The sequence below is a fragment of the Protopterus annectens genome, chromosome 17.part0, assembly GCF_019279795.1.
Source record: "Protopterus annectens isolate FY-2018-M chromosome 17.part0, PAN1.0, whole genome shotgun sequence".
Lineage (NCBI taxonomy): Eukaryota > Metazoa > Chordata > Ceratodontiformes > Protopteridae > Protopterus > Protopterus annectens.
Window position 1 is genome coordinate 750,306,277 of NC_056751.1, and position 15,457 is coordinate 750,321,733.

The 15,457-nt window shown below is 40.1% G+C and overlaps 1 protein-coding gene across 2 annotated transcripts in view; it reads right to left on the reverse strand.

Moving 5' to 3' along the window:
* The window catches only part of LOC122791295 (SLAM family member 9-like), a 569,735-nt gene that overhangs the window by 110,380 nt on the left and 443,898 nt on the right, over positions 1-15,457 (reverse strand). For both annotated transcript variants that reach the window (XM_044058978.1, XM_044058979.1), the window contains exon 4: positions 7,518-7,659. In XM_044058978.1, the coding sequence (XP_043914913.1) occupies positions 7,518-7,659 (142 nt within the window). The remainder of the gene's footprint in view (positions 1-7,517; positions 7,660-15,457) is intronic.

A 15,457-nucleotide genomic window follows, 5' to 3' on the forward strand; every position in this document is an offset into this window, starting at 1 on the left:
ACATAGAGTGGAGAGTGGTACGATAAGGCCAGAAGCTGCCAAAGTGAAAGCCATTCAGGCATGGCCTGCACCTGCTATTAAAAAGCAGGTGAGGGCATTCTTAGGGACAGCAGAGTACTACAGAAAGTTCATCCCCAGTTATAGTACCATAGCTGTTCCCCTCACAGACCTGACAAGGAAGAACAGAGCCATCCAGCAAAAGGCTAAATTGCTAAGATGGAGCCTAGGGTTGCAAGCATATGATATGTCAGTGCAGCACCACAGTGGGTTAGCAATGCCAATGCAGATGGGTTCTCAAGACAGGGAATGGGGTAAGGTATACTCAGATAGACCTAACCTTTTCAAGTAGTGTTTCTCAAGGGTCACTTGAAAAACTAGCTTGAGTTCTCCTGGGGGGGGGGGGGGGATGTGAAGGCTGCCAGCCTAGTCAGACAGAATTTTGTAGATAATTCTGTCATCTGTAAATATTAATGTAAACCACAGGCTGTTGTCTTAAATGGTAAAAATAGTGTTACATGTGGAACTGGAAAATAATGTAACAACAGTGCACTCATATAGGTTAGTACTAAGCCAACTGCCCTTGCGAGCCATTTTAAGCTTAGCCAGTTATCCCTTGTGAGACTCAAACCCTGCACCTTGTGTTTGTACGACAAGCACCTTAACCATTAGGCCACCCTCCCTACCCTTACTGACCAAGTAAAGCATGTTGTGACCCTTTGATGTTAAAACTCAGAGCCAGTAAGTCTAGAGTGAGGCACTCTGCCTATTGTTTTAAGGTCAGAGTTAATGGCCAGAATTTGCATGCATAATGTCCTTTATTGCTCTGGTTTCTGCCCAGAGGTGAAGAATGTAAATGTAGTTTCTGTTAGCCTGGGAACCCTGGGAAGTGTGAAGAATGATGTAATGTGTACCAGGAATGTGATTTTAAAAACAGAGAGAATCAGAGAGCATTAAGCATTTTTGTCTTGACCATCCAACTCACCAGCACTGTCTTGCTCTATATGTAAGTTTATCTTAGATTTGTGTTTTCTGTTAGAAATAACTAGAAACTAGAAAGATTAGACTAAGTGATTTTCTGTGATGTCAGAACTGTACTACTGAATTATTTTAAGTATTTTTCTGTGATCTCTGAACTCTTGACTAGCACTGTGTAGTAAAAAGTCTTGCCTTGTGGTTTGACTATTTGTTATTAAATATTTTTAAACCCTTTCAACTGTAGCTGTTTTTGTAAAGATAATTTAAGCTCTTTAGAGTACTTGCATGCCTTTGGTAAAATTGTACAAAGCCACTGCAATAGCTTTAGCCCTGGGCTATACTACCAATTGGATAATAATATTGCACAGTAATAATTGGATACCCTTTTAAGGGGCTTTGAAGAGCTGATAAATATTAGTGGGTGGTGGCAGCTGGTACTACAGTATAGTCTGGGAAAAAGGGGCACAGCTGGTGAACTTGTGCCAACCTTTCCCAAGAGTGTATGTGTGGTTGTATAAACTCTTCTCAAAGTGTTTGTGTGTGTGTGTGTGTGTGTGTGTGTGTGTGTACCAGGCAGGGATACAAAGCACTGGTTGGACAGAGATGGTGCTGGAAGTTTTAGCTTGCCCACTAGGCTGAGATCTGGACCCTATAGCTGTGTCAGTGGGGAGTCCGTTTGGGGATCTGGAGAGTGAGGGAGTAACCAGCCCCTGACTGACTGTGATCTCTGTGTGCTCTTAAGGGAAATTGCACTTTACTGTGTATATTTTTTATCCTTTCCTCCTATATGAGACGGCCCTCACTGGTGTAGTGGTGAGGATTAAGGCTCCTTGATTGCTGGGCCAGGGCATGGGCATCACCACATGTACTCGGCTGTCATGCCAAATACAGCTAAGCATAATGTAGTAAAATGTGGTACACACTAACCTTCCACATTGCCTGACAGTTGTTGCAGTGGTCTGACAGTGCTGGTGTGAACACCACCTCTAATGATTTCAGTGCTCTGACTCCATCATAGCATACCTCGTGTATGGCATTTATGCATGTATATGATTGCCTGAGATCATTCTTAAATGTCTCATAATATTGTAACTCTGCCTTACTTTAGTCCTCCTGCACAGTTCCTTCGATGGAAACATTCATCTCACAGAAATGTAAAATAAAGCATTCCCTGAGATAGACCCCCCCCCCCCCCCGTTAAAACTACAGGAATCAATGTCACTATACCTGAACAGTGTTGGAAGACAATCTGATATCATATTGAAAGACGAGCATTTCTTTGCAAAAAAAAAAAATGAAAAAAAAACCCACAATTGCATGGGAGTATGGCTTATCCTGATAATCACATTCCAGGAAGGTGTCACCTTATTTAAAAAAAAAAAAACAGAATGTAATGTAAAGAAATGGAACTGCATGAGACTATGGTCTGTCATAATGCATGTCTTGTTATTAGACTAAAATTTTCTATAGCTATCATTGCCATGGGTAGCATCCCTATATGGGTACATGGGCTGGGCAGAGGGTGTGGTTCACATAAGTCACACCTGGTGGGTGTGGTTCACATAGTAGTACAGCTTGCTTTTGATTTTATCTCATTCAGAACTTGGCACTTCACTGCCATTAAAGCTCAGAGTTGTGCCTCAAGTTGTTCAGTAAAGGAGACCAAAATGCTCCTCTATCTACTGCAGGAGTCATACCTGCAGAAGTTGGAGACAGAAAACAACAAGTGGCGATTGGAAAATATTGATATTTTGGAGGAGTTGGGATCATCTGTCATGTCTGACAGGGTTTTCCCACTTCAGGAAGCAGGATGGCCATAGGTTCAAAGACTTACAGAGACAGATGAAAGCTCAAATGGATCTGTGAGTTTCAGATGTACAGGACTTAAACTCAGAGTTTTATAACACATACTGTATTTTATTTTCTATAGTTATAGCAATATATAATCAAAGTTATGAAAATATTTAGATTGATTTAGATTGATTATCTCTCCATTTATTTATGCTTAGTTATCGTTAGTTGCCGACAGATTCAGTGCCAACTTTACCCCTCCCCTCCCAAAGGATCAATCACAATACCAGTAGATTGCCAGGAACCCAGTATTACTGCTGCACAGGTTAAAACAGCACTGTCCAAGGCCAAGAATGCAGCTTCTATGGTACCTGACAATATCCCTAGCTGTGTTCTACATGAACTACAGATTGAACTGGTGCTTCACCTGTGTGCTCTGTTTAATCACAGCCGGGTTCAGACGCCTAGGCAGTGAGACATTTCCCTGTGGTATATTTGACAGGAGAAACATGGCTGAAGTGACATTCAGCTGCAGAGAAATATGGCTGTTTACAAATTCCCTGTGGGCAAAGAGAAGCACACACTGCCATGCTCACAGTTTTAATAGCCAAATGTATGGTGGCAAAAGAAGTAATGCATGTTGTGCTCAGTGTACAGTACATACTTATATAACTACAACATGTAGAAGTGTTCTACAGCATGGAGGAAATCCTGCAGGCTACTGTAGTCACATTTATGCTCCAGTTTGCGTTTTAGGTAATGTTCCCTAGACATCGTGAAGGGGGTAGTGGTCCACACACTCCAATTATAAAGGTACTGCCTATTGTGAACTGTATTTTTACTGCCACTGACATGCCCTCTGGCCAGCCTGCTGCTGATGCCTGCCATATTGCCTGCTGTGTCATGTTCTCTTGGGGACCATGGACATTGTTTTCCCCCCGTGCATTTGGTTATTAAAAATGTGGGCAAGACAGTGTATGCTTCTCTTTGCCCACAGGGAATTTGTAAACAGTCATATTTCTCTGCAGCTGAATGTCACTTCAGCCATGTGTCCCCAGTCAAATGTACCGCAGGGAAATGTCTTGCTGCCCAGGTGCCTGAACCCATCACAGCCTCACCTCAGGTTTTGCCCCTGCCAAATGGCGCACTGCTACAGTTATCCCTCTCCACAATGAAGGAGTGACTACAGACCCTGGGAGCTATCGCCCCATTAGCATGAGTCTGATATGCAAAGCTATAGAATGCATCATCATGGACCTAATAAACAAGGATATAGGGAATCTCCAAACTCTAGATCCCACACAGTTTGGTTTTCTGAAGGGTAGATCATGCCTGCTCAACTTAGTCAACTTCTTTGAGTCAGTCACCAGAGCTGTGGATAAAGGCAAAGTGGTTCATACAGCCTACCTTGATCTGGCCAAGGCCTTTGATACCATTTCTCACTCAGGAATCATAGAAAACCTCACTAAACTAGGCATCAACCTGGGTAACCTGGGTTACAAACTGGATCACAGATAGAACCCACAGTGTGAAAGTAGCTGACTCCAAATCAGACTGCCGACCAGTCACGAGTGGAATCCCACAAGGTTCAGTCCTGGGTCCTCTACTGTTTACTATCTACTTCTCTGAAGTCCAGGCCAACATGAAGGGACTCTGGCTGACAAAGTTCATGGACAATTGCAAGTTGGGAGCAAATGTTAATTCCCCAAGTGATGTTGACTGGTGTCAGAACCATGGCCTTAAGATCAATGCCAAAACATTTGTCGTCATCCCCTTTGGGAAAAATCTGGTTCCCATGAATTACCACATCGATGGTAGTCCACTGAACACAGAAGGTGTTTTAAGAGATCTGGGAGCACAGGTTGACAGCAACCTCTCTTTGACCACTGCACTGCCATTGTAGTCAGAAAGTCCTTCTATGTGGCACATCTCATTACTAAGGGTTTTGCATCCAGGTAAAAAGAGGTCAGTCTCCCTCTAATCTTCCCTCATTAGGCCAATCATTGAGTACAATGCCTCATTTGGCAGGTACCTCACTAAACACCTGCAACAACTGGAGAGGTCACAAAAGTACCTCATAAAGAGGATCCTAGGCTTTAAACACTTGTCCTATATGGACAAACTCAAAAAACTCCAACTATTCTCTGTCTCATATCGCCTACTTAGGGGCAATCTCTGCTTGACTTACAAAGCCATGTCTGACCCATATCTGTTAAAAATGCTACATCTAAAGAAATCCCAATCCCTCCACACCACACACTCCAGAGACCTCAACCTCATTGCCACAATCAACAGAAATACTGGAGGGACAGGTTCATAACCCAGAGACTGCCCTTGCTATGGAATAGACTTCCCATACATGCCAAGCAGAGCACCTCGCTGACCCTCTTCAAGAAAATCTTGATGAGTGGATGGGAAATAGAAAATTCACCCAGGGAATCACTCCAGTGCCTCTACTTGACAGAGGCACTTGGAACAAAGGTCGGGTGGCATGATGCCAGGGTAATTCTATAGCTAGGCTTGTAAAGGCCCAGGGCCATTAGTCTAGTACACACCCATGAACCTATGAACCTATGAACCTATTTAACTTGAAATTATGCTGTCTTAATCTTTTTATCAGCTGCATCAGTCTCTTGGCATGTTCTTCTGGTGTCATATTCCATACTAACAGACCATCAGTTATATTTATGGTACCTTCCAATCCTTCATTTATTTTTGCAACAGCTCTTTCAAAACTCTTTGATACTGATGAAATACCAGAAGAAAGAGAACAGAACACATATTTGTATAATTCACATATTGTGGAGCTTTCTTTGTGCAGCTGTATCTGCCAGAGCTCCTATTTTGTAGGTAGTACTGAAAATATCATAGCATTTTATACTACTGAAACTGTATCCTTAGTGATAAGCAATAGCTAATGCTCTCTTTTTTTTCACCTTATTCAAATCTTATGGAGGAATACAAATGCAGATCTTGTTTTGACTTACATGAACAACTACACTATTCACACATTGATTTTTTAAAATGCTTAAGCTTTCTGTTCACTTCAATATCTGCTCTGTTCTGCACCTAAAAGCTACTTTTATATTCATTGGAGCACACACCACTTATATAACATTAGGATTTATTTTTGTATAATATTCTCCTGGCAAGCTTACATAAATCAGCATAGTTATGCAGAATATTGTTGTTATGGCTTTGCATAATTATCAGTGTGCTTTTCTGGATGTGTACATTTCCTATACCCATACATTCTTTGCTTTATAAAAAATAATTTATTTTATAATTTCTAGCTTGGCACAAGTCAAACATCCTATAACAATGGAAGAATTAATTATTTAAGTGTCGTATACCTGGTTACATATTCATGTGAGTAGATTTTAATCCATTGCCTTTACTTGGTGGCCTGAATATCTTAATGATATGCACACACCTTTCTTTTTGTACCATTTAATCACAATGCATTAAAAGTATATGCAGACAAAATACTGAACTTTACACTGTTTGTGGTTTCAGTTCACAACTTTCTTACTTTTCAGAACTCCTTACTAACAGCCTTACTTGCAGTCTTGTGTCAGTAACACTGATGCCATTTTAGACACCACTGTATCAATTCTTAACACTAACAAAAACATACTTTCAAGTTTCTGCTCAACAACATACATATTCTTTTGAACATACAGTTGTGTTCTTTTAGAAAGCCTTGAAGAGTATTTTTAGCATAGATTCTGCAAGCCTGGTTATTAAATGTTCACAAGGGCTCGGCTTGTTGTCTCCATTACTGTTACAACACTGTTTTACCTTGTTTCTTGTGTTGTCTTATTTGATTCATGTTTTATCCTGCACTCACCAGTTTCCTCAGTTAATTCTTTTAACTGCAACCTAATAATTCACTCACGCTGCATGCAATCATAGTTTCTTTTAAATGACTGCATGTTGTTTAAGCATGTTTATACCATTAACTATTCTAATTCCTATTAATGAATTATACATCTCAACCAAAATGTGCTCAATTCTTCAGTTCTGTTATATGTGTGTATAGTCTCTCTGGCACCTTTAGTCCTTTAATGGACAAAGGATGAATACATGTAAGTTAGTTTTAGGCTCACAGTAATTCTTGGACTTCTCTAAAACTGCTGCATTTTTATCTATGTACTCTTCAAAAAGGTAAAAGACTGAAATATCAGAGGCACTTCTCCAGCAACATGCAGACAGACATGAGACACACTTTAACAGGCATTTTAACTGATTTTTTTCTGCCCAGAGTAAAGAATAAATTACATTTCTAAACCAAAGCTTCCAGTTTTGTACAAAACTGCCTTGCAACAAGGGGATCCAAGTCATGGTTTCGTGAGATGTCTGTGGTAAAAAATTCCTAGTGATTGTGTTAGGTGTATTTTTCTGCCTTTAGAGTTCTTCCAAATGCATAAATTGTCAAAAACACATGTATATGTTCATTTCTACAAATATTTGTCTTCATTTTTTAAATTCATTCTCCATTCTGATACATTTAACATATGATCAGTATCAAAATACATCCTAATCAGCATCAGTTCTCCGTGGAATTCAAGCTTCCATGCACTATCTGTTTAAATATTTGGGAGGCATAGTTACCACATGATAGACAGCTGCTTGGAGCTAGATATTAGCATATGTAAAGTTAGATGCCACGTGTACTATAAACACTATACGTATATTTCAGTTACTTTATAGAAAATTTAGTTACATAACTATTAAATAAAAAGCAGTACCTGATGGAACTTCTTTTTCTTTTCTTGATTATCTTCAGGCAAATCAATAGAATTATAATTAAGACAACCACAAACAGAACAATGATTCCAATAATTAATCCACTAATATGTATACTGCCATTATGATCCCATGTCAGTTGTCCTGAAAAAAGAAAAGAAGAGAAGAGAAACTTATTTAGAAGTTTGTCTAAAAGTATATAAATATAAACTGAAGTCTAAAGTCCAGCTTAACATTTTTTCCAGAACTAGATATTCTAACCCTTCCTATCTTAACCCCGTACTCTGATTTATTGCACTTGTGAACCGGTAAAGCCTCTTCCATACCTCTAATTTAGTAATTACACCTCTTGCCTTCCCTAATTAATATGTCAAAGCTTGAGGTTGCAAAATCTCAGAAAAATATATAAGCATCCAAAGAATACATGTTTCATTGAAATATGATTGAGACAGTCACGTTAAATCAAATGGACGTTAAAGCATCATCCCTAGACCATCTAGTTTTCATATCATGAATACCTAGATTTGTTTTCTATATTTCCTGTATTCCCCACCTGACCTTTCCTGGCCACTGTCTGTACAGTCTGCTATTTATCACCTGCCTCAAGTACTTCACTTGTTCAAATGCAAGTGATCTGCATACATCTCTTTACTGGAGTACCTCATGATTTCTTGGAGGGCAGAGTCTCGGTGGCTAATATGTAGGGTAGAGATAGCAATATCTCAACAGGGGTAAGTCAGAGAAGGGAAGGTAGACATCCTATGGCACACATTTGGTCTGAATCCTTAACCAGCAGAAGAAACGTGCAGTAATGCTGAGACAACTTGTCTTTCCACATTAACACACGCAGATGTGCATGGATTCTGGTATGCACCAGAGGTACTCTAAGTGATGACATATCTCACATCCACCTCCCCCTTGATGGGGGATTCATCTTTCTCTCTCCCTCCCAACTGAACCTTCCAGAAGCCTAGGATTATTGCCAAAACCACATTACCAATTGAGCCAACACATGCCTTAAGCCTGAACCATCAGACCAGCTGACATAGTTGGATTTATTATAAAAGATACAAATGATACAATCTTTTCAGCTGACAATAGTTTCTATGGCCTTTCATCAAAAACTGCGAATACAAGAATTCTGGTTCACATGCTTAATGCTAAAAAAGGAAGTTTATTCCATGTGCAGTAGGACTTAAAGTAATAGGATTCCTTTAGCTGAGTATTTTAGGATCTTCTTTAATGTGAATGTATAAAGTAAGCACATTTGCAAACTCAGTATGGGACATCTATGAAAGATAGGTTATAGATCTTAAATGCAAATTAGTTATTAAATTGAAGGCTCGTTATTTGATGAAAAATGCAAACCTGCTGTTTCTAAACGAAAATTATGTCAAGCTTTACAGATCAACCACTTAAGTTGATAGACTGTTCTATACTTTATAAATTCATTGCATAACAAAACAAGATCATTTTCTACTAGATTTATGAAGTTATATGTGTTTATTAGGCATTGTTAGCACAGAGATCAGTTGTATTTATGTTCAATGAACTGGTAAGGAGACTGGACCAAATGGATACTTTTTCTGTCATGATCTGATTATAGGAAAAGGAACACAATAACATTTAAAATAATTCAACTGAGATTAAGAAGTATACTTCTCAATAAAATACTATAACATCACACCAAAGTAATTAATCAATAAGATTATGTCCTAACTACAGTACAATGAGCTTATGACCAGGTAGTAAAAGTCAGATGGTTTGCATGGTTCTGCTACAAGCATTCAACTCCCAAGCACTTGAAAACCGCCATCTGGAAGCTAAGGACTCAAGTGCCTTGCAACTTGGCTAGGCTGCTGCTCATGGTCAAACTCAAATATGATTTGTGGGTGCTTCAGTGTGTGCTGCACAGTAAATTCTGACACAGAGAAGTCAGAAAATAAATTACATAGAGTTTGCATCATTGTCACGTGTTCAAGTTAAGCAATCATTAATCTTGATTTGCAGAAGTAGTGTGCATTTGTGTGAAGCCAGCTGGAATACACTACTGTTGATATTTTATAACAATCAGAAATCTGAGGTGTGCACATTCAATAAAGTGGCCATAAGTGATGAAAATGATTGTGTGCATGTTTGTGGGGGTGCGCAATGGGGAGTTGTTGTTTACCTAAAAGTAATAAGGTGACCATAAACTTTTTTCACTTTCCCTAACAGTCAAATATCAGCATTCTCTAAGTGCCTCTTTGTGAAAGCCTGAGAAGGATATGTATAATAGCAATTGATTATAGGCAGAGTTTCATATCAAGAATTGTTGCTATCAAACAATGTTTGATTTTCTGGCTGAGATTTTGGCTATGATTCCTTTGTGTGGTCTGAATGTTCTACCTGGGTTTTATTCACGTCCTTCAAATTCTTTTCCAACAGCCTCAGTTGTATCATGTCTCTGGTCATTTTTATTTTTACTTTCACACTAACCTAACACCTGACTGGTATACAGAAGATTACTATCATTTTTAGAGGGGAAGGATGACAGGCACTTTTCCCAAATAGAATTTATATATCCTTACATGTATCACTCAGTTTATTGAAGAACTACTGTTTAATTAGCTTTGAGCATTAAGTTTTACACAATGCTTATTTTTTCTTGAATGAAAAAATGTCTGAATTTCTTTCCTTGCTCATGAATTTCTGTTTAGGCCATCATTAAATAACAAAGATTGCAAATATAACCCTGAAATGCAGCTCAGAGTGTCTAGAACCTTATACTGTATCAGGGTCCTAGTGGCACCGAGACCCACCCAGACGCCCAGCTTAATTCAGTTGTTTATTGAGTATTGTGCAGTTTTCTGTCTGTGTCTCATGAGTTGTAGCCAACTCCTAGATTGACCCCATGAACAGCCATTGCTATCCATGGAGTTTATAAAGTGAAAGGGAAAACAGAACTAGGTATCCAGGTCTTTATTCAATATGACACATGCATGCAAATGCACCTACAGATAATTTAGAGGCCCTGATCTACGTAATGCACATCTTTGGAATGTGGGAAGAAACCAGACTACCTGGACATAACCCATGCAAACAAAGGAAGGACATGCAAACTCCATGTAGAAAGGACCCTATACAAGACTCAAATCAGAAAATCTCTTAGAGAATGCAAAAGGAAGAAAGAACAAAAGATTAATCTGTCTGGATAGGTATGCGACCAGGTGAGAGTAAAACATGGGATGGTTACTTAGGAAGTGTAGGGGGACTAGTGTACAAAATCAAGGTCCATCAAGTCCTTTGTCTAAGGTTCCACTTTACCTAAGGCTGACGTTTTTGATTGCAAGTCAGACATTTCAGGTTATATAGTCAGTAAAGTGGCTATAATAAGTGGGTACATACTGATGAAGTCTGTGGATGAAAATGAATGACCACATTTCTTTCATTATAGATAATGGTCAATGACCTACTGTAATAAAGCCACACCCCATTACATTTAGCCCCACCCATTCAGTTACTTCTGTCCCCTCCCACCTAAATTTTGAGGTCACCAGCTGCCTCTGGTGTTCAGTGCTGGAATGCTTGCAGATTTCCTGGGCTTCTTAATTGTAGGAGGCTTAGAAGTGATTTCTTAACATCCCCAGAAAATGTTAATATGGACTGCCTGGCCAGAGGTGTAGGTGGCTTTATGAGATGCTCACAAGCCACATTACTTAGGTGACATGGATGCCTCAGAGTTAGTTAAATATACGCACCTCTCATAGACTGAATTATGTGTATAAATAAGAAGTTAATTCTCTGTAAGTACATGGAAGTTTATACATTTCCTAAGGGTACCTAGTTCTATGAGGCTAGCAACATTCCCTTGCCTAACCAATACCATGTGGCTTAGAGCTAAAGCCTGGTTACACCACCAGAAAAATAAGACTCCCTCCACTCTCTATGAGAACAAATCACTTTGCAATAAAGTCAAAAAGCTTGTTACAATAAATAGACCAAAAAAACGTATTTCGTCTCACTACAAAATAGCCATAAAACAAATCCACAAAAATTCTGGAATGGTATCTCCACTCTCCTTAATCCTGGTAAAAAAAAAAACCCTTGTCCAGATCCCGATGCTCTAGACATAGATCTAGCCATGCAATTTAACTCTTTTTTTCATCAAATCAGTTTCTAAATTAACCTCCTCCTTCTCTACCAACACTATATCCCCTACCTCCACATTCCCTCCCCGGCCTCACTTTCACCATTACTCCCTAATACCTCCCCCTCCCAACCCCCTCCTTTCTCCATAAAACCCATACCTATATCTTCCATAAAAAACTTCTCCAAAAACTAAAACCATGCTCCAATGCCCCTGATAACATACCCTCACAATTTCTTATTATAGCCATTGTCTTACCCATCAGTATACTAATCAACAATTCTATCCAAGAAGGTCATGTACCCCAACTATGGAAAAGGCCTTCATTATACCCCTGCATAAAGGAGGTAACAATAATAATATTACAAACCTCTGCCCTGTTGCCATCCTATCCCCCATCTCTAAACTCCTTGAAAAATGTATCCATCTACAACTTCTTCCCTACCTTACCGATAATCACTTACTTACTTACTCCAACACAGCATGGATTTAGACCTGGCCACAGTACTACCACTGCCCTTCTTTCCTTCTTAGAAATTAATAAAGCCAGTGACTCTGGCTGCGTAGTATCCACCCACCTACTTGACCTCTCTAAGGCCTTCGATACAATATCTCACAACCTTCTCCTAGATAAACTCTCTAAATTATAGCTATCACTTTCCACCCTCAATTCGGTTCGATAGTTATCTCTCAAATAGACATCAAGCAGTCAAATGGAAAACAGCTACCTCCTCCTCCTTCCTTGATACCCCCACTGGAGTCCCCCAGGGTTACATACTGGGTCCCCTCCTCTTCAATATATTCATAAATGATTTCCATCGCTCAATCCTTAATGCAAAACTTATCCAATATGCCAAAGATTCAACCATAATCTGTTCTGCCACCTCCATCCCCACACTCATAAAGCTCACACAAGAAGCTTTCTCTACCACAGAACGATGGATGTTAGACAATCACCTAGCACTCAATGCCTCAAAATCCAAACTAATGTTATTTACCCCTACAAAAACAGCTATCATTGACAAGGATTCATTTTCCATCAAAAGCCATAACAGTACATCTCTTAAATTAGTATCTGAGGCTAAATTACTAGGTGTCCTCATTGATAACCAGCTCAAATTCTCCTCTCACCTACAAATAAATATAAAAAAACCCACCAACAACATGGCATGCTTTACCGCCACAATCGTTACCTTACTCCTACTAATTCCATTCTCTGTACCACATATCTCATCCTTTCTCTTCTTTATGGTGCTGCACTTCTAACAAACCTGCAATCCTCTCCTAAGACAAAACTCTCCTCTTGCTATTACAAAATGGCAAAGTTTTTCACACTGAGCTAATGGGAAGAAGCCGGAGGAAGGGCTCTGAGCTAACAGCTGTGATATATAACATTAAGTATCCTGCTTTTAGCTTATTTCTGAGTTATTTATATCACTTTTATTTTACTCACTGTGTGTGAGATATTAAGTAGAATTTTCTACAATTGTTAAGCATCTGGTTGGATTTGTTTGTTCTGATTTTTGTTTCCCACCCTCCCTTCCGCTTGGTATCGTGTTTTTATACTTGGTGGCATTGCAGTCACCCGCCCCTAATGTAAATTTGATCTGGGACACTCCTCCCAGTCTAGTGTCATTACCTCATTCTACCTATCCCAGGGAGAACATTTGAGAAGGCCAACCCAGTTAGCTTCTGCTCCTCCTTTGCCCTTTCCACTTACAAAAAATATATATATATTTTCTAAGCTTGTATCCTGCCTTTCCTATAAGTTGTCTAGTCCAGATACAAATTTGCTGTATCCAGGACTGTTTGTAAGCTTCTGAGCCCCCAATCCTTTCTGTGTTGGAGGGAAGCCTTCTAGCTTAATTTTGTTTCTTAGAACTAGCCAGTTTTCTAGTTTCAGTACTCAAATCTGTTTCTTTGAGCTCAGCACTTGTATAGAACTAATTGTAAGCACTAAATAAGCTACAAATTACTAGAGCACTCAACATTTCTCACGTGTCTATAGGAAAACAGTTTTTAGTACTTAATAATTAAGCACCTATCCAGGTATGTCTAACGGTCAGCTCCCGGTGTTTTTTCCTGTCTACCTGATGAATCTGGGCATCTTGGGGCAATGCAGCAATTGCCTCATGTACACAGACAACCCTTTCCTCCTACCACCCAACACTACAATCTGTGAGAGATGCACTTATATAACCAAACTGGAAGCAAAGCTTTCTTCACCCAAGACTGGACTAGACAGTCAAGAGGAGAAGGTAAACACTTGCACCACACCACACTCATCACATAGTGCCTCAAAACCTACACCACCAAAACACACACATAGAAACACAAAACACACACCTACATTTGTGGAGGCTCTCAAAAAAATTCTACCCAAGCAACAGGGACCTCCAAAGCAGAAACACAAGCAACCGCCACCCCCCAACACAACTCAAATGACAAATAGCCCACAAACTCAGTGCGCCACTCAACCACAGCTCATAAGGCATAACAACGCACCCAACACTCTAGTCATAGGTGACTCTATAGTCAGGCACACTGATGTTCCACTCACCAGGCTAAACAAGGAGAAAGTTACTGTCAGCTTCCTGTCAGGTACCAGGATCTGCCACATAACGCATGCACTCAGGTCACTCCACAGCAAGTACAAATATGACTTTGTCATTGTCCATGTTGGTGTGAATGACCTGAGATGTACCTCCCTGGACTTCATGAAAGGAGACATGGAGGAGCTTGCTGATCTTGTAGCCCAGGCAGGTATGACCCTAGCCCTGAGTAGCATCCTGCCATCACCCAGAATGATACCACAGTACAAAGACAAAATGATTGACTTCAACAATTGGCTAAGCTTCTGGTTTCATTCTAAAGGGATGCAGTATCTGTCTGCCTGGGATGACATGATCGATAAACCACGATGCTTTACCAGAGATGGCCTGCACCTGTCACCCTTGGGATTCCGGATACTGGCAAAGGCTCTTGCTACCCTTACAGTGCCTTTTTTAGGCAAGATTCAAATGACAAATTCACCACTGTAACAGGTACAAGCAAACAAAATCTGAGGGTAATGCTACTTAATGCTAGAAGTCTAAACCTCAAAATGCACTCACTCGAGGCAATCGTTAAAAAGAGAACATCGACATATGTGCAGTGACAGATACCTGGTTCAAGGCTCCAGAGAACATCCCTGCATTACCAGGCTATAATTCATACCGCACCTTTCGGCCAAGTAACCTGGACCGAAGCACTAAAGGCGGAAGCGTGTCCATATTCATTAAGGATATCCACACCTCCAAGCTAGTTGCTCAGCATAAAGCATCTGAGATTATCCAAGTGCAACTAACTCTGGGCAAGACCGCAATGCAAATTGTAGATTGCTACAGATCCTCCACCATGCCCCAGGATTCCCACTCCTCATTTCTTGATACACTGGAAAATATTAGGGTACAACCTAACACGCTAATAATGGGCGATTTCAACTACCCCACCATTAACTGGGAAAACTACTCATGTACCAACTCTTGTGCTCAATGTTTTCTGGAATTCATAAATTCCAATGCCTTGGATCAACTTATCCACACCCCCACCAGGGGCAGCAATATCCTAGACCTGGTCATTACCAACATGGGTAACCAGTGTTCCACACCAGAGGTCAAATACTCCTTGGTCAGATCTGACCACAAGCAAATCACCCTAGACATCCACATCCCACCCCCACCCCCCATTAGGGAAACCAATGTAAAAACTTTCTCCAAAGCCAACTTCACACTTCTTAAGACAGAAGTGGCAAACTTCACAACACCCATGCTG